The 23,740-nt window shown below is 38.1% G+C and overlaps 1 protein-coding gene and 1 pseudogene across 1 annotated transcript in view; both read left to right on the plus strand.

The window, feature by feature from the left end:
- SLC15A1 (solute carrier family 15 member 1) overlaps window positions 1–23,740 on the plus strand; it is a 66,500-nt gene that overhangs the window by 35,863 nt on the left and 6,897 nt on the right. Inside the window, exons 16-18 of the mRNA XM_037065838.1 lie at window positions 1,244–1,363; window positions 4,829–4,975; window positions 7,809–7,858. Of these exons, the coding sequence (XP_036921733.1) occupies window positions 1,244–1,363; window positions 4,829–4,975; window positions 7,809–7,858 (317 nt within the window). The remainder of the gene's footprint in view (window positions 1–1,243; window positions 1,364–4,828; window positions 4,976–7,808; window positions 7,859–23,740) is intronic.
- LOC119000679 (heterogeneous nuclear ribonucleoprotein A1-like) lies at window positions 1,703–2,996 on the plus strand (annotated as a pseudogene).

The raw sequence follows: 23,740 nt of genomic DNA on the forward strand, positions 1-23,740 counted from the left end.
GCCTCTCACATGCCCCCCTATTGGAGACCTGGCCTGAAGCCCAGGCATGTGCCCTGACTAGGAATTGAACCAGTGACCTTTTGGTTCATAGGTCAGCACTCAGTCCACTGAGCCAAACCAGCCAGAGCTCTATTTTTTAAATTTTTAATTGTGATAAAATTTACTATCTTAATTGTAAATTTAGATAACAAATTTGTTATTATTTTGTTATTAACATAACAAAATTTACTATCTTAATTGTGTGTATATGTACAGTTCAGTAGTGTTAAGTATACTCACATTTTTGTGCACTTAATCTTCCAATGCTTTATATCTTCCCAAACTGAAACCTTATATTCATTCAACAACTCCTCACTCCTCCTCCCTACCCTATAAGCCCTCATAACTACCATTCTACTTTCTGTCTCTATGGATTTGAGTATTGTAGATACTGTATTAAGTGAAATCATACAGTATTTGTCTGTGACTGGCTTATTTCATTTAGCATAATGTTCTCAAGATTCAGCCATATGAAGCATATGTTAGAATTCCCTTCCTTTTTAAGGCTGAATAATATTCTGTATGGATATAGCACATTTAAGGCTGAATAATATTCTGTATGGATATAACACATTTTATCCATTTATTTGTTGATAGACACTTGGTTTGTCTCACCTCTTGGCTATTATTAATAATGCTACTAAGATCATAGGTGTACTTACTTTCCCTTGAACATAGCTAGTCTTGTGGAAAATGAATTGTGGGGCTAAAATGAAATAGATTACTTTAGTGACACTGGAATTTGAGGGAGGACATGTAGAGAAAAGGCAGAAACCTTGAGGCAGGAGGGCATAAAGCATTTGTGAGGGGCTTGTTTAAGGTGCCAGTCTAGGGCTGATGTCTGGGCTTCCAGAGTTACAGGGGAGGCATCCAGGGAAAGCACATCTCAAGTGTCACAAGATAAGCATTCATTTAAACTATGGTTACTCTGACCCCCTCAGATATTAGGCTTCATAACTTAGCACCCCTTGACCCAGAGGTAGATGGGTAGATCCAAGGTATGAACAGGAACAGCCTCTTTCTCATTACATCATTTTATATGGGTGCAATAAAGTGAGAGATTGGAGGCTTAGCAGAGGAGTATTTAGTGCACCTTAGCCAGCACAGCTTTCAATGGCTGGGGAAAGTGACACCAGTGCCATGATTAAATCATATTCTGTACAAACTGAAGACCTCACTTCCAATTATGTTTTATTTTGCTCAGAAAACTCTTCCAGTCTTCCCCAAAGGAAATGAAGTCCAAATTAAAGTACTGAATATAGGAAATTATAATATGACTATATATTTTCCTGAAGAGACAGTGCACCTTGTCCAAATGTCTCACGTAAGTAGAAGGAACTGCAGTTTTCTTTTTCGTCATCTGATCTGAGTTATAATAGAATTTGTGGAAGCTGATCTTCTTGGTCCTTGTATAAGAGAAGCCCAGAAGTGAAATGTCTTATTATCTTGATCTCCTTTTGGCTTCACTCTGGACTGTGGGGAGGCTCTGCAGATGAAAATAAGTCTACCCAGACATGATCTGCTTGAGGAAGAAAGGCTGACCAGTCCCTCAGAGGAGAAAGGCATTTAGCCTCTCTCTCAATGGGCTTTCATTGAGTTTAGCTTGCATAGGGATGCATATCAGAGAAAGGAGGTACAGTTTACAGGTAACATTTCTGGGATCATGGGGGTCCTTTTGAGTCAGGGTCTGGTAGACAGGGTGACACCAGTTGGCTGTAAAATCCTGGGAAACAAACTTATTTTGTGCTTGGACCCTTAACATTTAAACTGAGGATATTCGAGGTATGTTCATTACATTACTCCTTTCTGCCGGTGGACGCCATTGAGTAAGCATCGTTGAAATTCTCTCTTCTGCAGTCGTCATATCTAAGTCAGAGTCTCTCAAAGAGCCAGAACAGCTATGGAAGCTCTTTATTGGAGGTCTGAGTTTTGAAAAAACAGATGAGAGTATGAGGAGCCATTTTGAGCAATGGGGAACACTCACAGATTGTGTGGTGATGAGAGATCCAAACACCAAGTGATCCAGAGGCTTTGGGTTTGTCACATATGCCACTGTGGAGGAGGTGGATGAAGCCAGGAATGCAAGGCCACATAAAGTGGATTGAAGAGTTGTGGAACCAAAGAGGGCTGTCTCAAGAGAAGATTCTCAAAGACCAGGTGCCCATTTAACGGTGAAAAAGATTTTTGTTGGTGGTATTAAAGAAGACACTGAAGAACATCACCTAAGAGATTATTTTGAACAGTACGGGAAAATTGAAGTGATTGAAATCATGACTGACCATGGCAGTGGCAAAAAGAGAGGCTTCACTTTTGTAACCTTTGATGACCATGACTCTGTCGAAAAAATTGTTATTCAGAAAGACCGTACTGTAAATGGCCACAACTATGAAGTAAGGAAAGCCCTATCTAAGCAAGAGATGGCTGGTGCTTTATCTAGCCAAAGAGGTTGAAGTGGTTCTGGAAACTTCAGAGGTGGTTGTGGTGGGAACGACAACTTTGGTCCTGGAGGAAACTTCAGTGGTCGAGGTGGCTTTCGTGGTAGCCGTAGTGGTGGTGGATATGGTGGCAGTGGTGATGGCTATACTGGATTTAGTAATGATGGAATCAACTTTGGAGGTGGTAGAAGCTACAATGATTTTGGCAATTACAACAATCAATCTTCAAATTTTGGACCCATGAAAGGAGGAAACTTTGGAGGCAGGTGCCCTGGCCCCTGTGGTGGTGGAGGCCAATACTTTGCCAAACCACAAAACCAAGGTGGCTATGGTGGTTCCAGCAGTAGCAGTAGCTATGGCAGTGGCAGAAGATTTTAATTATGCCAGGAAACAAAGCTTAGCAGGAGAGGAGAGCCAGAGAGTGGCAGGGAAGCTACAGGTTACAACAGACGTGAACTCAGCCAAGCACAGTGGTGGCAGGGCTTAGTTGCTACAAAGAAGACATGTTTTAGACAATACTCATTGAATGGGCAAAAAATCTCAAGGACTGTATTTATGACTAATTATATTACAGGTTATTTTAGTGTCTGTTCCGTAGAAAGTGTAAAGCATTACAACAAAGGATTTTTAATGCACTTTTTTCCCCTTTTTGCACCCATGCTGTTGACTGCTAAATGTAATAGTCTGATCATGATGCTGAATAAATGTGTCTTTAAAAAAATTGAGGACATTCTTAGCAAAGCAGGTTTCACAGGACTTTATGCATTCTTTCTTAGGCCTGATCACCCCGCCCCCCCTCCCCCCCCCCACACACACACTGGGAACCACCAGTTCTGGCACAGGGCTGCACCCCTCTTTGGCATTGTTTCAGGCCTGAGTCAGGTGGGGGAAGCAAGGCAACCAAGAGATTAGGAGACTTTTTACAGATAGAATGAGAATTCAGGCTAGGACAAAGCTGAGGGGTGGGGGTTTTTTGATCCTTCTCCACAATACCCCAAGTCCTCCCTGATGGCCCCTCCACAACTGTGCCTGTCTTAGGTTGTTCCTTTCTTGAGGAATCTTACTAGTCATTGACTATCCAGCCATCCTTCAGGGGCCAAGCAAGGTGAAGTAAAGGAGGCAGAGGCTCTATCCCTGCCAGGAGGATAAGTTTTGTCTCCTTAGTGGCTTATGGTCCCAAGTCCCCCTAGCTATGAGGCCTTTTCACCTTTTGGTGGGATTACAGCTTCTGAAACCAGGCAGGATGGTTCCCAACACTGGACAAATGCATATCAAACTTTAATGTGCATGTGAATCACTGAGGGAGCTTGTTAAAATGCAGATTCTTGATTGGGAGGTCTTTAACCTTCATTTTTAAAAATCTTTTAGGTGATGTTGCTGCTAGTAGTGCATGGACCCACAATTGAAATAGCAAAAGCTGTGTCAGTTGTCTTCCACCAGGAGCGATATATAATGGGAGAAAAGTTTATGAAACTTATTTTTGGTAACATTAGCTCCTAAAAGATCTGGTTAAAAGAAGTTCAGCCTTTACAAAGTACTTCAGAAATGTGTCTTTTTGATGAACTTCCCTTTTGTATTCTAACTTTTCTAATGACGGTTAGTTTCCAAGCTAATTCACATGCCTTTTGGACCCACAACAAGGCTAAACTAGACTCCTAATGTCCTTAGTCTGAGATCAGATCCTAGAAACCAGATGTTACATAGTTAAGGGACATCTGACGATCTCTGGAGGCATTTTTGTTGTCACACCTGGGAATGCTATTGACATCTTCTATGTACACAGTACCCCATCCCAACAAAGAGTAATCTGGCTCCATGTGTCAATAATGCTGAGGTTGGAAAAACCTGATGTAGTCATTGGTCTGGATTAAAGCTTCTCAATCTTGAGTCTATATTGGAATCTTCTGGAAAGCTTTGAAAATTCTGATACCTGGGCCCCATCCCCACAGATTTTGATTGAACTGATCTCATTCCTGTTTAGACATGGTTAAGAACTACTACCTTAGACTTTGCCAAACTAATAATTTTGAAGGAAAAAGAAAGTTTGACTCCTGATGTTAGGCACAGCCCAGTATTTATTATCTCCATGGCTGATGCTCTTCTTCATTTATCTTCATAAAACAAAAGTAAAGTGCTGGATGAGAACTATAATTATCCTGGCAGTACTAAGCAACCTCATGGGAGGGTCCTTAAGGGTGGGGGGCTAAGACAAACCAATGCCAGCTCCCCAAGGCACTTTTCAATGTGTTTGAACATGCACTGGCAATGTCAAATAATGTGCCATGACAGTGTTCAGTGACACAGTGCAAAGCAAGACTCTGTGGTGTTAATTATGACTCCTTTTCCGGTTACAGACAAACATATTTAGGACTTTTGATGTGGACAAACTGACAAGTATAAACATTTCTTCTGCTGGATCAGCAGTCACTCCAGTAACTCATAATTTTGAGGCGGGCCATCGCCATACCCTTCTAGTGTGGGAACCCAACCATTACCAAGTGGTAAGTATAAGTAGCTGGACACCTACAGCTGACTCTTTATTATATGTCATATTGAAGACATGATCTTTTAGTGGTGTGACTTTGTTTTACCCCTATGTAGTATTACATTAGATAACCCTCAATTTCTTCCTTCTTTAAAGACACAAGTCATTCGACTTCCAATAAAAGTTTAACTAGTGGATGGGAGGGATTAGTATTAAATTTTTTAAAAGAACTTTTAAGTGTAGTGTGTGTGCATGTGTGTACACATATACACAAGTCACACAAAGTACATGTGTGCATTCTCAGTGAGTTTTTTTCTTTTTTTAATGTATTTTAGTGATTATGCCATTACAGTTGTCCCATTCCCCCCTTCATTCCCCTCCACCCTGCACACTCCTCCCCCTCCATTCCCCTCCTTTCGTTCATGTCCATGTGTCACAAGTTCTTTAGATTCTGTATTTCCCATAGTATTCCTGCCCTCCCCTCTGTCTATTTTCTACCTACCATCTATGCTACTTATTCTGTGTACCTTCTCCCCCATTCTCCTCTTCCCACTCCCCTGTTGCTAATCCTCCATGTGATCTCCATTTCTATGGTTCTGCCCCTGATCTAGCTGTCCTCTTGGTTTGCTTTTGTTTTAGGTGTGGTTGTTAATAACTGTGATTTTGCTGTCGTTCCACTACACATGTTTTTTATCTTCTTTTTCTTAGATAAGTCCCTTTAACATTTCATATAATAAGGGCTTGGTGATGATGAACTTCTTGAATTTGACCTTATCTGAGAAGCACTTTATCTGCCCTTCCATTCTAAATGAAAGCTTTGCTGGGTAGAGCAATCTTGGCTGTAAGTGTTTGGGTTTCATGACTTGGAATACTTCTTTCCAGCCCCTTCTTGCCTGTAAGGTCTCTTTTGAGAAATCAGCTGACAGTCTGATGGGGGCTCCTTTGTGGGTGACTGTTCCCTTATCTCTTGCTGCTTCTAGAATTCTCTCCTTCATTTTAATCTTGGCTAATGTAATTATGATGTACCTTGGTGTGTTCCTTCTTGGGTCCAACTTCTTTGGGACTCTCTGAGCTTCCTGGATTTCCTGGAAGTCTATTTTCTTTGCCAGACTGGGGAAGTTCTCGTTTATTATTTGTTCAAGTAAGTTTTCCACTTGTGGCTGTTCCTCTTCCCCTTCTGGTACCCCTATAATTCAGATGTTGGAATGTTTAAAGATGTCCTGGAGGTTCCTAAGCCTCTCCTCATTTTTTTGAATTCTTGCTTATTCCTTCTTTTCTGTTTCATTGTTTCTTTCTTCCTTCTCGTCCAATCCCTTGATTTGAGTCCCAGTTTCCTTTCCATCACTATTGGTTTGCTGTGTATTTCCCTTCATTTCAATCAGTTTAGCCTTCATATGTTCCTCTAATTTGTGGCTAAAATCAGCCAAGTCTGTGAGCATCCTGATCACCAGTGTTTTGAACTGTGCATCTGAAAGTTTGGCTATTTCTTGGTCACTTAGAATTATAGGCTCTGGGCCTTTAAGCTCTTCTTGAGTCATAATGTTTGGTCTATTTGCACCTGTTATGTATGAGGGGCAGAGCCTTAGTTGTTCACCAGGGCAGGTCAACCCAGTCACTGGGTTGTGATGCTGTATGTGGGGGCAGGGTCAGAGAGGGGAAAAAAAGACGCTTTGCTCTGCTCCGCTCCACTCTCTCTCAGATTTCTGTCCCCTCTGCGGCTTCCCACAAGCAAATTGGGCCCCTCTGGTGCTGGATCCCAGGTGTGTGGGCCCGTATACTCTCCAGGATCCTGTGGGTCTCTCCAACAAACTCTCTGTGAGCCTGGGAGCCTCTCCTGGCCCCTCAACCCTGAGAAAGTCTTTCCAGTTGGTGCTTTCAGGCTTTAATTCCCATCTCTGGGGCCCTAGCCTGAGTGGTCTGTCTCACTGTTCACTCCCCCACTTGGTTTATCTGCACGCGAATGTGTGACTGCAGTCAGCCTGCTGCCTTACGCCCTCACTGGGTCCGCCTGTTGCCACCCCATGCCTGGGATCCACCAACTGCGCCTAGGACACTCCTGGGTCGGTCGGACAGAACGATCTTTCCTGCCTGACCCGCTCCGCTGCTGACTCCCTCTTACCAGTCTGGCTGAATGGTTCATTGTTGGCGGACTTCTCCGTAGAGTTTAATTTTCTGTGTTTTGGCTGCGTCTTTTTTACTAAAACTTCGCTGTCTTTAAATTTAGTTGTGGGAGGAGGCACAGTGTTTCCACCTATGCCTCCATCTTGGCCGGAAGTCTCTCAGTAACTTTTTGAGATGAAGTTTAAAATATACCTTTAATTGCATAATTTAAAAATTTCACTGAGTAATTGGAAAATTGGAGCAGTTTTTATAAAAAAAATACAGTGAATACTTCAGGTAAAAGCAATAAAATACATATAAATATTTCATTACAAATATAGACATCTGGATATGCCATTCAGCATATGAAGCAGTTATGAAGGTGTAGTTTAGCTAAATGAGGGAGTTGTGGATATTCTGTAAGGTAAATTTAAATGAACTTCTATAGAACTGCAATATAGGATTAGGACTTCTGGATCATGTGTTTCATTAGGGAGCTGTTGAATGGCATGTTCTACATTCTCAGAGAGTAGTATTCTGTGGAACCATCGGAAAGCAAGCATGAAAAATTATAGAGGCTCATGTTAACTTGAAAGAAAACTAGGGCTGAAGGATAGAGTCCTGCAAATGTAATCATTATGCTCTCAGCTTCCAGGATAAATGTCAACATCATTCTCCTTTTCAGAGGCTGAAATGTTAATCTAAATGTATTCTAGTGGATTAGATTTTAAAATGCTTTTTTTTTTCAGGTAAAAGATGGCCTTTACCAGAAGCCAAAAGAAGGACAAAATGGAATCAGGTACACGTATTTTTTTTTTTAAATCAGCTATATCACCTTCTTACGGAAGTAATGCATATCCGTAGTAAAGTCCACCTATAACAAGGATATAAAATGAGAGTGTGGGTTTATCCCAAGAAGATAAAGTTGGTTCAATATTTTAAAAACTACTCAATATAATTCATTACCTTAATAAACTAAAAAGGAAAATCCATAAAATCATATCAATTGATGTAGAAAAAAGCATTTGATAAAATTCAGTATCCATTTATGAGAAAAACTCTCCACAAACTAATCATTGAAGGCAACTTTCTTACTCAGGAAATGGCATCTAAAAAAAATCCCAAGTGACCATTATACTTAATGGTGAAAGTCGAAGTGCTCTCCCTGTAAGATCTGAAACAAGGTTAGATCTTCTATTCTCTTTACTCCTATTCAACATCCTTTCAGAGGCTAATACACTATGATGAGAAAAAGGAGTAAAAATATCTAGATTGAAAAGGAAGAAATAAAACTCACTATTCACAGATGATATAATTATCTTCAGAGAACAGCCCAAAGACTCTACAAAAAAACTCATGGAGTTGATAAGTAAGTTTGAAAAGAGTCCGTGATACAAGGCCAACCACAAATCAAACATATTTCTATATACCAACAGTGACTGATTGGAAACTAAAACTAAATAGCATGACCAATAGCTCCAAAAAAGGATGAAATACTAGTTATAAGGAAACATATAAGGAATTGAGAATTGAATACAAAAAGTTTATGAAAGAAATCAATGAAGAGAAAAATAAATGGACAGATATGCTGGGTTCATTGATTAGAAGACTTAATATTGTAAAGATGTCAGTTCTCCTCAAATTGATCTGTGGATTTAGTACAATTCTTATCAAAATCACAGCATTATTTCTTGTTTATTTCTTCTAGTTTTATTCTGTTATAACTGACAAAACTGTATGTATTTAAAGTGTACAATATCATGATTTAGTAAGTGTATACATTATGATATTTACCACAATTAACACATCCATCACATCACAGTTAACCTTTCTTTGTGATAAGAATGCTTAAGATCTATTCACTTAGTAAATTTCAAATATACAATACAATGTTATTACCTATAGTCAGCATGCTGTACATTAGATCCTCAGAACTTGATCATCTTAGAACTAAAAGTTTATACTCTTTAATCAACATCTCCCCATTTCCTAACCCTTACACCCTGGCAACTACCATTCTTCTTTCTATTCTATGAGTTCAGCTTTTTTTTAGATTCCATATATAAATGATACCATACCATGTTTGTCTTTTTCTGAGTGGCTTATTTCACTTAGCAGAATGCTCTCCATGTCCATCCATGTTGTCACAATAGCAGAATTTTTTTTCTTTTTAGGGATGACTAATATTCCATTATATATTATACATAATTACAAATTTAATATATATGAACATATTAATAAATTATATTTCACCCAAATGAAAAACTATATATCTCACTGTTAAGAGAGTAAAAGGTTAAGCTACATACTGGTAGAAAATATTTACAAATCACATATCTGACAAAGAATTTGTATCCAGAATATATAAATTACTTTCAAAACTCAATATAAGAAAATAACACAGTTAAAAAATAGAGCAAAAGATTTGAACAGACATTTCACTGAAGATTTACAAATGACAAACACATAAAAAGATGTCCAACACAATTGGCCATTAAAGAAATATAACTTTAAACTACAATGAGTTTCATGACATACCTTGGATGGCTATAATATTTTTAACTGACAATGCCAAATGGATTAGGCCCCACCCTAATGACATTTTACCTCTTTATTTTTTAAGTATATTTTATTGATTATGCTATTATAGTTTTCCCAATTTTTCTGCTTTTATCCCCCCCCTACCCTGCACCCCCAACCCTCCAGCATTCCCTTCTTAGTTCATGTGCATGGGTTGTACAGGTAAGTTCTTTGAGTTCTCTGCTTCCTACACCATTTTTGATCTCTCCCCATCTATTTAATGCCACTAATTATGCTTCTTCTTCCCTGTACCTTTCCCCCCCATTCCTCCCCTCCCCCTCACCCCTGAAAACCCTTCATATGATGTCCATTTCTCTGATTCTGTTCCTGTTCTAATTGCTTAGTTTTTGTTTTCATTGATTTATTTATTTTTGGTTCATTTGTTGATAGTTGTGAGTTTGTTGTCATTTTACTGTTCATATTTTTTTATCTTCCTTTCTTTAGATAAGTCCCTTTAACAGTTCATATAATAATGGCTCGGTGAGGATGAACTCCTTTAAGTTGACCTTATATGGGAAGTACTTTATCTGCCCTTCCATTCTAAATGAAAGCTTTGCTGGATACAGTATTCTCAGATGTAGGTTCTTGCCTTTCATGACTTTGAATACTTCTTTCCAGTCCCTTCTTGCTTGTAAGGTTTCTTTTGAGAAATCAGCTGATAGCTTTATGGGAACTCCTTTGTAGGTAGCTGTGTCCCTTTTCTTTCTGCTTTTAAGATTCTCTCTTTGTCTTTAATCTTGGGTAACTTAATGATGATGTACCTTGGTGTGTGCTTCCTTGGGTCCAAATTCTTTGGGACTCTCTGGGCTTCCTGGACTTCCTAGAAGTCTATTTTCTTTGCCAGATTGGGGAAGTTTTCCTTCATTATTTGTTCAAATAAGTTTTCAATTTCTTGCCACTGTTCTTCTCCTTCTGGCACCTCTATAATTTGGATATTGGAACATTTCAGGTTGTCCCAGAGGTTTGTAAGACTCTCTTCAGTTTTTTGAATTCTTGTTTCTTCATTCTGTTCTGGTTGGATGTTTGTTTATTTCTTTCTTTTGTTCCAGATCATTGATTTGAGTCCTGGTTTCCTTCCCTTCACTGTTGGTTCACTGAATATTTTACTTTATTTCATTTTGGGTATCTTTCATTTGCTCTTTCATTTTTTGACCAAGCTCAATCAGTTCTGTGAGAATTTTGATTACCAGGGCTTTAAATTCTCCATCAGATAGGTTGGCTGTCTCCTCATCACTTAGCTCTCTTTCTGAAGTTTTGCTTTTTTCTTTCATTTTAGCCCTATTTCTTTGTCTTGGCAGACCTGCTAACTTGTAAGGGGGCATGGCCTTAGCCATGCTGTGCTGCCGCACTGCCTGTGGGGGAGAGGCCAGAGAGGGAACAATGCAGCTCTCCTGCTTAGCTCTGGCCCACTTTCCAGTGAACCCTCATGTAAGACTGGGAGTTTCTCCCACTGAGGCAATTCACACCATAGTCTACAGTCAGCTCTAAGTTTCAGTTTCCCATTCAGCCAGACCAGTTGGTGTGGTTTGCCACCTCACCATAGGTTCTCTCCGTCCTCCTGCCTTCCCAGTCTGGTTGGTCTGGTTGACTGTTTCTTTAATTCCTCGATTGTTGGGGTTCCATGCAGTCTGATTTTCTGGCACTTCTGGTTGTTTATTGATTTTAGATTGATTGTTATCCTCCTTTTAGTTGTACAAGGGAGCAAAGGGTTTCTACCTATGCCTCCATCTTGGCCAGACCACTTTACCTCTTTAGAGACCCTATCTCCAAATGGTCACATTCTGAAATACTGAGGGCTAGGATATCAACATATATGAATTTGGGGTGGTTGGAATATAATTTAGCCCATATACTTTATTTTGTGTCTTCTGGAATACTCCTCTGTCCCCCACACATACATCTACCACAGCTGCCGTAGAATATCTGGAAAGAAATACATTGACGATAGTCACCTGGCCCCTTTCTGACCTTTGTATTGGATTCTAAGCCTGAAATGCCTCTGGGATATTCTTTGTGCCTCTGAATAATTGTTTTGATTTCTTCAGAAATGTCTCTTATCTTTGGAAAATGTGAACAATTTAAATTGTAGTATATTTTCTTATTTCAGTGCTGTTAAAGCTTCATTTTTTAAAAATTGTCATTGTTGAGATCTTGGAAAAGAACCCATGACATCAGCAACATTTTACCCCACCAACCCACCCATGTGGTAAAAGATAAACTAGAAACATTTTTCTTTTAATTGCAACATCAAATTCTTAATGTATCCAAATGTTCTGGAGCTAACGCATAAAAAATGGGAAGTCCTAAAAAACTAGTTTGAAACTAACTGATAAATAGAACAATTTCAAGAATTTCAGGAAGGCAGATTTGCAAGAATGTGAATTAAACAAGGAGCACACAAGGGGCTTGCCAGATGGTGGAGGAATGAATACTCCATCACACTGACCTCCTCACTGGACCAATCTAGATTTACAAATAAATTGTGGAGAAAACACCTGGAACAAACAACTGAACAATAGTGAGAAAAGAGTCTTCTATCTCAGGCAGATAGAAGAATTATTTTTAGCACAACTTGATTGCCAAGGAGTGTAGTGGAGACTCAAGAAGGCTGGCTAGGCCCCCACAGGTGGCAGCAACGGAGGGATAACTAAATGACTAGTTGGATCCTCCTGAGAAGTGTGGAGTCTAAACCCTAAGCTGGGATCCCCAGCTAGAGCACCAGAACCCAAAAAGTACACAGATGACATCCAGCTGCAAAAAGCATCAGGGTTGCTCTCTGCCAGAGACAGTGAGTTAGGGACACAAAGAGCATTTAAAGGGCCAAGACACAAATTTTCATTTGCAGCCACTTACCCTGGGCTCTAGCAAAGGTGAGGGCAGAGTAGGCTAGAGACTCCTGAGGAGAGACTGGACATGGAAGCTTTGGGGAGAGAACTGAGTGAGTAGCCCCTGGAAATCCTGGTGCTGAATCATCCCTCATACAACAGCAGCCATCATGCTCAGGCAGACCACTCCCCTCCAAGCAGCAGTAGCCTGAGGGGAAATAATAGCCCCAACCCCAGGACGGATTCTGCCCTGCTCTGTGGTACTATCTGACTGCTGAATGCAGAGTGACTAGCTTAACAACTGCAGGAGACAGCCATAGACAGTAGATCCCTGGAAGTCTCAGAACAGGCTGCCTAAGGTCAGACAGAGTTACCATTTCACATCACCAGAAGGAGATCCAGAAAGAAAAAACATTGGTAAATACTAGAGGCTACAAAGAGAAAATCCACCATGGTCTTCATGATCTGTGATATTTTCTTTCCTGCACAGCATTTTAACTTTCATTTCTTGTCCATCAAGTTTATGCATATTAAGTCACTAGATTTCATACTACAGTTTATTTCAATTCACGTATTTTGCCTGTCCCTTCTCTAACCCCATTTTACCTTCTTCTTTCCTCTCATTATTTTCATTTTAAATTTTGTTTTCTCTCTTGCTACAATTCGTGTTCATTCTTCTCTCTTACCATTTCTTCCCCATACAGCCTCATAAAACCAAGTTCCCTGTCAGTGGCCATCTCACATACTTTTCCCCCTGCTCTTAAAATATCTGCCTTCTCTCTCCACCTTTAGTAATATTTGCTCATTGGTTGCTCATAGGGTAGTTGTACTTTTTCATTTTTATCTCTAGATCATCATTAATTTTGTATTTCAAATACCAAATTTTACTGGCCCCCTCTCCTACTCTTTTTGGAAGAGAAACAGGAAGTAACATACAAGGAAGCCCTGATAAGACTAGCCGCTGATTTCTCAACAAAAACACTGCAAGTCAGAGGGAATAGGAAAAAATATTCTGAGTAATGAAAAGCAAAGGCCTGTAGCCAAGATGACTCTGTCCAGAAAAACTCTCAATTAAAATGGAAGACAAAATAAGGAGTTTCCCAGACAAAACAAGGCTAAAAGAATACATGTCCACCAAAGTAGCATTGAAAGATATGCTAAAGGGACTGTTTTAAGTAGATGAAGAAAAAGATTGAGAGAGAGAAGAACACAGATACAAAGGGGGTGAAATAGCAATGAAAAAGTACCTGTCAAAATAAACTTAAATCTAAATGGATTAAATGCTCTAATCAAAAAGCATAGGTTAGCTGAATGGGTAAGAAAACATGACCTGCACATATGCTGCCTACTAAAGACCACCTCAGAACAAAAAACTTACACAGACTGAAAGTGAAGGGCTGGAAACATATATTCGAAGCAAACAGACAGGGTGAGGGAAAAGCCAGGGTAGCAATACTTCTATCACACAAAGTAGACTTCAAAACAAAGACCATAAAAAGAGATGCAGAATGACACTTCATAATACTAAATGGAAGAATCTATAAATAAGATATAAACATTATAAACATATATGCACCCAACACAGGAGCACTCAAATATATAAGGAACATCTTGGAGGACTTCAAGAAAGATATAGACAACAACAAAATTATAGCAGGGGATTTTGATACTCCACTGTCAACAATAGATAGATCTTTCAAACAAAGTATCAACAAGGATATTGTGGAACTGAAAGATGTGTTAGATCAAATGGACTTAACTGATCTATATAGAAACTTTCATCCCAAAGAAGCAAAATACACATTCTATTCAAATGCACATGGAACATTTTCAAATATAGACCACATGATAGGACACAAAACAAGCCTCAATGAATTCAAGAAAATTGAAATCATACCAAGCATTTTCTATGACCACATGGGCTTGAAACTAAAATTCAACTGCAAGGAAAAAAACTCAAAAAGTTTTAAACTTAGAGAAACTGAATAGCATGCTATTAAACAATAAATGGTTGAATAATGACATCAAGGAAGAACTCAGAATGTTTCTGGAAATAAATAAAAATGAGCACACAACAGTCCAAAACCTATGGGATATAGGGAAGGCAGTCCTGAGAGGGAAGTTCCTAGTGATATAGGCCTACCTTAAAGAGACAGAAACATTTCAAATGAACAACCTAATCCTACACTTACAAGAACTCGAAGAACAACAACAAACAAAGCCCAGAGCAAGCAGAAGGAAGGAAATAGCCAGGATCAGAGCAGAATTAAATTACATAGAGATTAAAAGAACAATTCAAATGATCAAAAAAATCCAGGAGCTGGTTCTTTGAAAAGATAAACAAAATTGACAAGGCTTTAACCAGACTCATCAACAAAAAAAAGGAGAGGACCCAAATAAACAAAATCAGAAATAAAAGAGGAAAAATTACAACAGATCCCACAGAACACAGAGAATTGTAAGAAGTTATAACAAACAACTATATGCCACAAACTTTGAAAACCTGGGTGAAATGGATAAATGTCTAGAGACATGCTCTTCCAAAACTGAATTAAGAAGCAGCGGGAAGACTGAACAGACTAATAACAGCTAGTGAAATTGAAAAAGTAATAAAAAACTTCCGGCACACAAATCTCTGGACCAGATAGTTTCATGGGAGAATTCTACAAAGCATTTAAGAAAGAGCTAACCCCTATTCTTCACAGACTATTCCAAAAAATCCAAGAAGATGGGAGACTACCAAACTCTTTTTGTGAGACAAGCATCATTTTAAATCCAAAACTGAATAGATGCAACAAAGGAAGAAAACTACAAGCCAGCATTGCTGATGAACATTGATGCTAAATTCCTCAATGACATGTTGGCAAAACTCACCCAGCAATACATTAAAAAGATCATACACCATAACCAAGTGAGATTCATTTCAGGGATACAAGGATAGTACAACATTCACAAATCATAAACATACATCACATAAACAAAAAGAAAGACAAAAATCACCAATCATATCAATAGGGGTGGAAAAAGCATTTGATAAGGTACAGCACCCATTTGTGGTAAAAACATTCAGCAAAGTGGGAGTAGAGGGAGCATTCCTCAACATAGTAAAGGCTATAAATGAGGCTAGAATGTTTGCTACAACAAACATCATATACAACGGGCATAAACTAAAATCTTTCCCACTAAGATCAGGAATAAGACAAGGATGTCAGCTTTCATCACTTCTGTTCAACATAATATTGGAAGTCCTAGCTACAGCAATCAGACAAAAAAATATGGCATCCAAATTTGAAAGGAGAAAGTGAAATTGTCACTGTTTGCAATGACATGACAATATACATAAAAAATCCTATAGACGCCACCAAAAATTACTCAACCTAATAAGTGAATTTGGCAAAACAGCTGGATATGAAGTCAATGTTCAGAAACTGAGGGCATTTGTGTACACCACCAAAAAAAAATCAGAAAAAGAAATCGGGAAAAAATCCTATTTGCTATAGCAAAAAAAATAATAAAGTACCTGGAAATAAACCTAACCAAGGAGATAAGATACCTATACTCAGAAAACTACACAACAGTGAAGAAAGAATTTCAGGAAGATACAAATAAATGGAAGTATATACCATGTTCTTGGATTGGAAGAATTAACACCATCAAAATGTCCATAATACCCAAAGCAATTTATAAATCCAATGCCACCCCTATTAAAATACCAATGACATATTTCACAGATACAGAACAAGCCTTTCAAAAATTTACATGGAACTATAATCAACCCTGAATAGCCTCAGCAATCTTGAGAAAGAACAAAGTAGGAGGGATCACAATACCTGATATCAAACTAACCTCAAGGCCACTGTCATCAAAACAGTCTGGTACTGGCATAAAAAAGGCACATAGATCAATGGAACAGAATAGAAAGCCCAGTAATAAACTGACATCTGTATGGTCAATTAATATTTGACAAAGGGAACAGCAGCATAAAATGAAGTAAAAATAGCCCCTTCACCAAATGACGTTGCAAGATCTGGACAGCTACATGGAAAAAATGAAATTCGATCACCAACTTATACCATACACAAAAATAAACTCAAGATGGATAAAAGAGTGAAATATAAGTTGCAACACCGTAAAAGTCCTTCAGAAGAACATAAACAGGAAAGTTTGAGATACTCCATGCAGCGATATTTTCACCAATATGTCCCCTAGAGGAAGGAACATAAAGGAATGAATAAAGAAATGGGATCTCATCAAAGTAAAAAAGCTTCTGCATGGCTAAAAAAAAAAAAAACAGTATTAAAATGAAAAGAGAACCAACCATATGGGAATATGCATTTGCCAAGGATACCTCAGACAACGGTTTGATCTCCAAAATATATAAAGAACTCACACAACCTCACACCAGGAAAACAAATAATCCAATTAAAAATATGCAAAGGCCCTGAACAGACACTTCTCCAAGGAGGACATGTAGAGGGCCCAGAGACATATGAAGGGATGCTCAGCAACACTAGCCATCAGAGAGATGCAAATTAAAACCACAATGAGATACCACTTCACACTGGTCAGAATATCTATCATAAACAAATCAACAAACAGCAAGTGCTGGTAAGGTTGTGGTGAAAAGGGAACCCTAGTGCACTGTTGGTGGGAATGCAGACTGGTGTAGCCATTGTGGAGAACAGTAGGGAACTTCCTCAAAAAACTGAAAATGGCACTCACTTTTGATCCTGCAATTCCACTGCTATGATTATGCCCTAAGGATCCTGAAACACCAACCCATAAGGACTTATGCATCCCAATGTTCACAGCAGCACAATTTACAATAGCCAAGTGCTGGAAGCAACCTAAGTGCCCATCAGTAAATGTGTGGATCAAAAAACTGTGGTATATTTACACAATGGAATACTGTGCAGCAGAAAGAAGGAAGTAAAATAACTTCCCCCCCTTTGCGACAGCATGGGTGGAACTGGAGAGCATTATCGTAAGTGAAGTAAGCCAGTTGGTGAAAGAGAAATACCATATGATCTCACCTGTAAGTAGAACCCAATCAACTAAACAGGAAAGTGAGCAAAATATAACTAGAGACATTGAAATAAAGAACAAACTGACAGTGATCATAGTGGAGTGGTGAGGAGGATAATGGGAGAAAGAAGGGGTGGGGAAAGAAGGGGCAGGTTTGAGTCAAGGGACATGTAAAAAGTACTCATGGACAAAGACAATGGGGCAGGTAGGATGGGAGGTGGGGTGGGTAGGGCAGAGTAGAATAATGGGGGGATAATGGGGATAACTGTAGTTGAACAATAATTTAAAAAAAGAAAATCCTTCATTCTTGAAAAAAAAAGAGAAAGAAAGGTAATGGGGTAAATATGAAAGGAGATTCTAACTTTATGTTTAATTGAAGTGTTTACAACCATGATATAATAATATTTTCTTTGAACTTATAAATTTGCAAAACTAAAACAAAATAAGGGGAGAGGATCATGCAGTTCCAAATGTACTCAATTGTTAGTAAATAAATATATAAGAAAATTTGATTTAGTGTAAATTTGACAAGCACAATAATTATAATTTTGCGTTGTTCTTTTTTTCTTATTGTGTTTAAGCTGAATGTCTTCTAAAATTATATCATTCAGTGTGAGAAAACATGAACAAGCTTGATTTTTACTTCATTAGATTAAAAAGTGTTCTTTCAAATTAAAAAGAAAACAAAGAGCACACCAAATTTTAAGCAAAATGGTATCCTTTAATTATGTGGTATAACTAAGTTGCAGGATGTAAATAGACTACCCTAAATAGAGCTTTTAAATAAGGTGGCAATACTTCAGTCAAAAATTAGTTGAAATTGTGATACTTATGCATTCTTCTCATGCTTTTTAAAAATTTTATTTATTGAATTTATTGGGGTGACATTGGTTAATAAAATTATATTGATTTCAGGTGTGCAATTCTATAATACATCATCTGTATATTGTATTGTATGTTCACCACCCCAACTCAAATGTCCTCCATCACTATTTATTCCCTCCCTCATTACCTTTTTCTACCTCCCTCCACCCCCTTTCCCTCCGGTAATCACTACACTGTTGTCTGTGTGTTGGTTATTTTGTTTGCTTAATCACTTCACCTTTTTCACCCAGCTCCTCAACCCTCCTTCCCTCTGACAGCTGTCAGCCTGTTCTCTTTATCTATAAGTACATCTCTATTTTGTTTGTTAGTTTATTTGTTAGTTCATTTTTGTTCATTAGATTCCACATGTAAGTGAAATCATATGGTACTTGTCTTTCTCTGACTGGCTTATTTTACTTAGCATAATGTTCTCCAGGTCCATACATGGAGTCACAAAAGGTTGTAAATGTACCATAGCTTTTTATCCACTCATATACTGATAGGCACATGGGCTGCTCCAAAATCTTGGCTATTGTAAATAATGCAGCAATGAATGTAAGAGTGCATATATTCTTTCAAATTAGTGTTTCAGATCTCTTTGGACATATACCCAGGAGTGGAATCAATGGGTCATAAGGCAGTACAACTTTTAATTTTTTGAAGTGGTACTCCATACTGCTTTCCACAGTGGCTGAACCAATCTGCTTTCTTACCAACAGTGCACAAGGGGTCCATTTTTTCCACATCCTCACCAACACTTGTTGATTATTGATTTATAAATGATAGCCATTCTGACAGTTGTGAAGTGATATCTCATTGAGATTTTAATTTGCATTTCTCTGATGATTAGGGATGTTGGCCATCTTTTCATGTCTTTTGGCCATCTGTATGTCCACTTTGAAAAAAGTATCCATTCAGGGCTTTTTCCCATTTTTAAATTGGATTGTTTGGGGTTTCTTGTTTTGGTGTTGAGTTTTATCAGTTCTTTATAAATTTTGGATATTAACCCCTTATCAGATGTATAAGGTGAATATCACATATTGGTGAATATGTTCTCCCATTCAGTGTGTTGTCTTTTCATTTTATTGATGGCTTTCTTTCCTGTGCATAGGCTTTTTAGTTTGATGTCCCATTTGCTTATTTGTCTTTTGCTTCCCTTGGCTAAGAAGATACAGCAAAAAATATATATTACTATGAGAAATGTCTGAAATTTTACTGCCTTATGTTTTCTACTAGGACTTTTATGGAAAGTGAATTGGAAAAATGTTTATGGTTTTTGAGTCTAACATAATGTCTTGAATCCATTTTGAGGTTATTTTTCTGATATAAAAGATGGTCTATTTTCATTTCTGCATGTATCTGTCCAATTTTCCCAACACCATTTATTGAATAGACTATTTTTACCCCATTGTACATTCTTGCTTCCTCTGTCAAATATTAATTGACAAGAAAAGCATAGACTTATTTGTGGGCTCTCTATTCTGTTCCATTGATCTCTATGTCTGTTTTTATGCCAGTACCATATGCTGGTTTTACATCACCAGAAGGAGATGCTGTTTATGCTGTTTTTGTTACTATGGCCTACTACTATAGTTGGATATCAGGTAGTGTGATTCCTCCAACTTTGTTCTTCTTTTTCAAGATTGCTGTGGTTATTCAGGGTCCTTTGTGATTCCATATAAAATTTTGGAATATTTGTTCTAGTTCTTTGAAATAAGCCATTGGTGTCTTGACAGGAATTGTGTTGAATCTGTAGATTGCTTTGGATAGTATGGACAGTTTAATTATGTTGAATTCTTCCTATCTGTGAACATGGTATATATATATATGCTTCCACTTATTTGTATCTTCTTCAATTTCTTTTTTCAGTGTCTTACAATTTTTTAAGTACAGGTCTTTTGCATTCTTGGTTAAATTTATTTCTAGATACTTATTTTTTGATACAATTGCAAATGAGATTGTTTTCTTAGTTTCCTTTTCTGATTATTGATGTATAAAAATGCCACTTGTTTCTAGATATTTATTTTGTATCTTGCTATTTTACTGAATGCACTTATCAGTTCTAGTAGTTAACTGGTGGAATACTTAGATTTTTCTATATACAGTATTATGTCACCTGCAAATAATGATCATTTTGCTTTTACTTTCCATTCTGAACACCTTTTATTTCTCTTCTTGTCTAATTGTTATGTCTACAACTTCCAGTAATATGTTGAATAAGAGAGGTGAAAGCAGACATCCTGCCTTGTTCCTTATCTTAAGATAAATGTTTTAGTGTTTCCCCATTGAATATGATATTAGCTGTGGGTTTGACATATGTAATCTTTATTATGTTGAGGTATGTACTCTCTATTTCCACTTTGCTGAGAGTTTTTATCATAAATGGGTACTGAATTTTATCAAATACTTTTTCTGCATCTATTGATATATGTGATTTTTATCCTTCATTTTTTTATGTTTGCTTGTATGTTGGGTGCATAAATGTTTATAAGGTTTATATCCTCTTGTTAAATTGCTCCTTTTATCATTATATGGTGTTCTTTCTCTCTTACTATAGTGTGCATTTTAACGTGTATTTTGTCAGATATAAATGTTGCTACTGCAGCTTTGTTTATCTCCCCATTTGCATGAAATATCTTTATCCATTCTTTTATTTTAGTCTGTGTGTATGTTTTTTTCTGAGATGGGTCTCTTATGGTCAGCATATATATGGATCTTGTTTTCTTATCCATTCAGCTCCCCTATGTCTTTTGATTGGAGCATTTAAGCCATTTACATTTAAAGTGATTATTGATAGATACATATTTATTGCTATTTTACTGTTTTAATTATGTCCCCTATTGTGGTTTTTCCCTCCTCCTCCTTCTTCCTTTAACATTTCTTTTAATACTGGTTTGGTGGTAACAAACTCTTTTAGCTTTTCTCCTTCAATTTTAAATGATAGTCTTACTGGGTAAAGTAGTTTTGGTCATAGGTCAGTGCTTTTCCTCACTTTGAATATTTCAAACCAATCTTTTCTGACCTGAAAAGTTTCTGTTGAGAAATCAGCTGTCAGTCTTATGAGAGCTCCCTTGTAAGTAACTGTCTTTCTCTTGCTGCCTTTAAGATTTTCTCTTTGTTTTTAACCTGTGCCATTTTAAATATGATGTATTAAAAATATCTTGGTGTGGGCCTCTTTGGGTTCATCTTGTTTGAAACTCTGTACTCCCTAAACTTGTATGTTTTTTCCTTCACCAAGTTAGGGAAAGTTTTGGTAATTCTTTCTTCAAATAGGTCCTTGATCTCTCACTCTCTCTCTTCTTCTGGTACCCTTGTGATGCAAATATGCACTTCATGTTGTCCCAAAGATCCCTTAAACTATCTTCTTTTTTTTCTACTCTGATTGTTTTTTTCTACCTTATCTTCCAAATTGCTCATTCAGTTTTCTACTTTATTCAACCTACTGTCTAGTGTATTCTTCATTTCAGACATAGTATTCTTCATTTCTGACTGGTTTTTAAGGTTACTGTGTCCTTTTTCAAGGAAATCATGTTGTAGTTCCCACTAAGTTCCCTGTAGTTCTTATTAAGTTTCTTTGAGCATCCTTATAGCCATTTTTTCTAAACTCTGTATCTGATAAATTGCTTAACTCCATTTTTTAGGTCTATTTCTGGAGATTTCTCTTGTTCTTTCATTTGGGACAGGTTTCTTTGTCTACCCATTTTGGCTGCCTCTCTGTGTTTCTTTCTATATGTTAGGTAAATCTGCTATAGTTGTCAGAGTGAGGCCAGCAGAGACTACCAGGCCCAAAGAGACCAAGATTTGACCATGTAAATAGAGATCTGTGCACTGGTCAGGCATACAGAGGAAATAGGCCCCCATCCTAGAGCCACACAACTCAGTCTGTCCTAATTTCTTCCCAGAGCCTGATCTCAGCAGCAGGGGTGACTAGTTCATCTCCCATGAGGGGGAAGTGCCAATAAGGCTTGTGGGAAAGTAAAGAGAGTAGTCCCCAGCCAAGAGCCACACAATTCAATCTGTCCTGGATTCTTTCCAGCCTTCGGCGGGGCAGAGCCTCCAGAAGTCAGGAGAATGGAGCCACGGGGTTGGGCTTGTGGATTTTCTGTGGAGAGGTACCAGTCAGTTTCAAGGGAAGATGTAGGAAATAGCTCCCACCCCAAAGTCACACAACTCAATCACTGACACCCCTTCAGCCCAGATCTCTACACCCTGACCCAGGCAGCTGACTCCTCGGCAGGATGCAAACTCCACATGGATGGGCAGCAGGGAGTCCAAAGGATAGGGCTATTGCATTCCCCCAATCTGATGCTGTATAGAGGGAAGTGCTCCACCTGAGAAATTTGTCATCTGTGGTGTGGGAGCAGAACTCAGCTCAGGGATTCCAGTGGCTCCCTTCAGCTCTCCCCGAGAGCCACAAACCCCAGTCTCTCCTCATGTGACTCTAGGGTCCCTCCAGCAGAGCCTAGGGTGAGGGGATATAAGTAAGATTTTGTGCATTGCCCTTTAAGAGGGCATCTGTGTCTCTAGCAGACTTCTGTCTCTCCCTGGTAGACAGAATCCCCAATGATTTTCATTGCCACATGTTATGTGGGTACCTCTTCTTTGCTCTGGTGCTCTAGACTGGGGACCCCAGCTTGGGGTTGAGATATCCCACATTTCCCAGGTGGGACTCCATAGATGAGATATCCTTTTGGAATCTCAATCACTGCCCATGGGTTAAAAGAGCAGCCAGCTGTTTTCACATCTCAACTCTCTCTACCCATCTTGATGTGGCTTCTTCTGTAAATCCTTGGTTATAAGACTTCTCTTCAACTAGTCTTTTATTGGTTATTTAGATTGTTTGCTGTATAATTTAGTTGTAACTTCAGTTTTGCCCTGGCATGAGGTAGATATATCTTCCATTTATTCTACTACCATCCTGGATCCTTCTATTTTATGCTTCTATAAAAAAGATAGATACTTCTATCTTTTTGACATTAGATATTACTACATATGCACGTGTCTATAAACAATATGTTTTGAGCATATTTTAAAATAATTGGTATTGCCCTGTGTATATGTCATTCTGCAATAATATAAATCATATTATAAAATATTTTTTAATGTTTAGCCATATTGACATCCACTGTATAATACTTTATTGTATGGGCATACCACCATTTGTCCATTTCTCTTTCAAGGAAATTCAGGCTTTTCACGTTTTTCCAAACAATGCCACAATCTACATTCATGTGTTTCTTAGTCCACATGTGGGTGTTTCTCTAGGGAAGTGGTCTTTAGGCCTTTCATCATATTCAATGAAAATATTTTGAGCACACAACCACAATGGATGAATATCACATCCTTTATAAATTTGTACATATAACCAACATATAACTGTACCAAAT

This window comes from Sturnira hondurensis, unplaced genomic scaffold (genome assembly GCF_014824575.4).
Source record: "Sturnira hondurensis isolate 20B ecotype Veracruz unplaced genomic scaffold, ASM1482457v3 Scaffold0016184, whole genome shotgun sequence".
Classification (NCBI taxonomy): Eukaryota; Metazoa; Chordata; class Mammalia; order Chiroptera; family Phyllostomidae; genus Sturnira; species Sturnira hondurensis.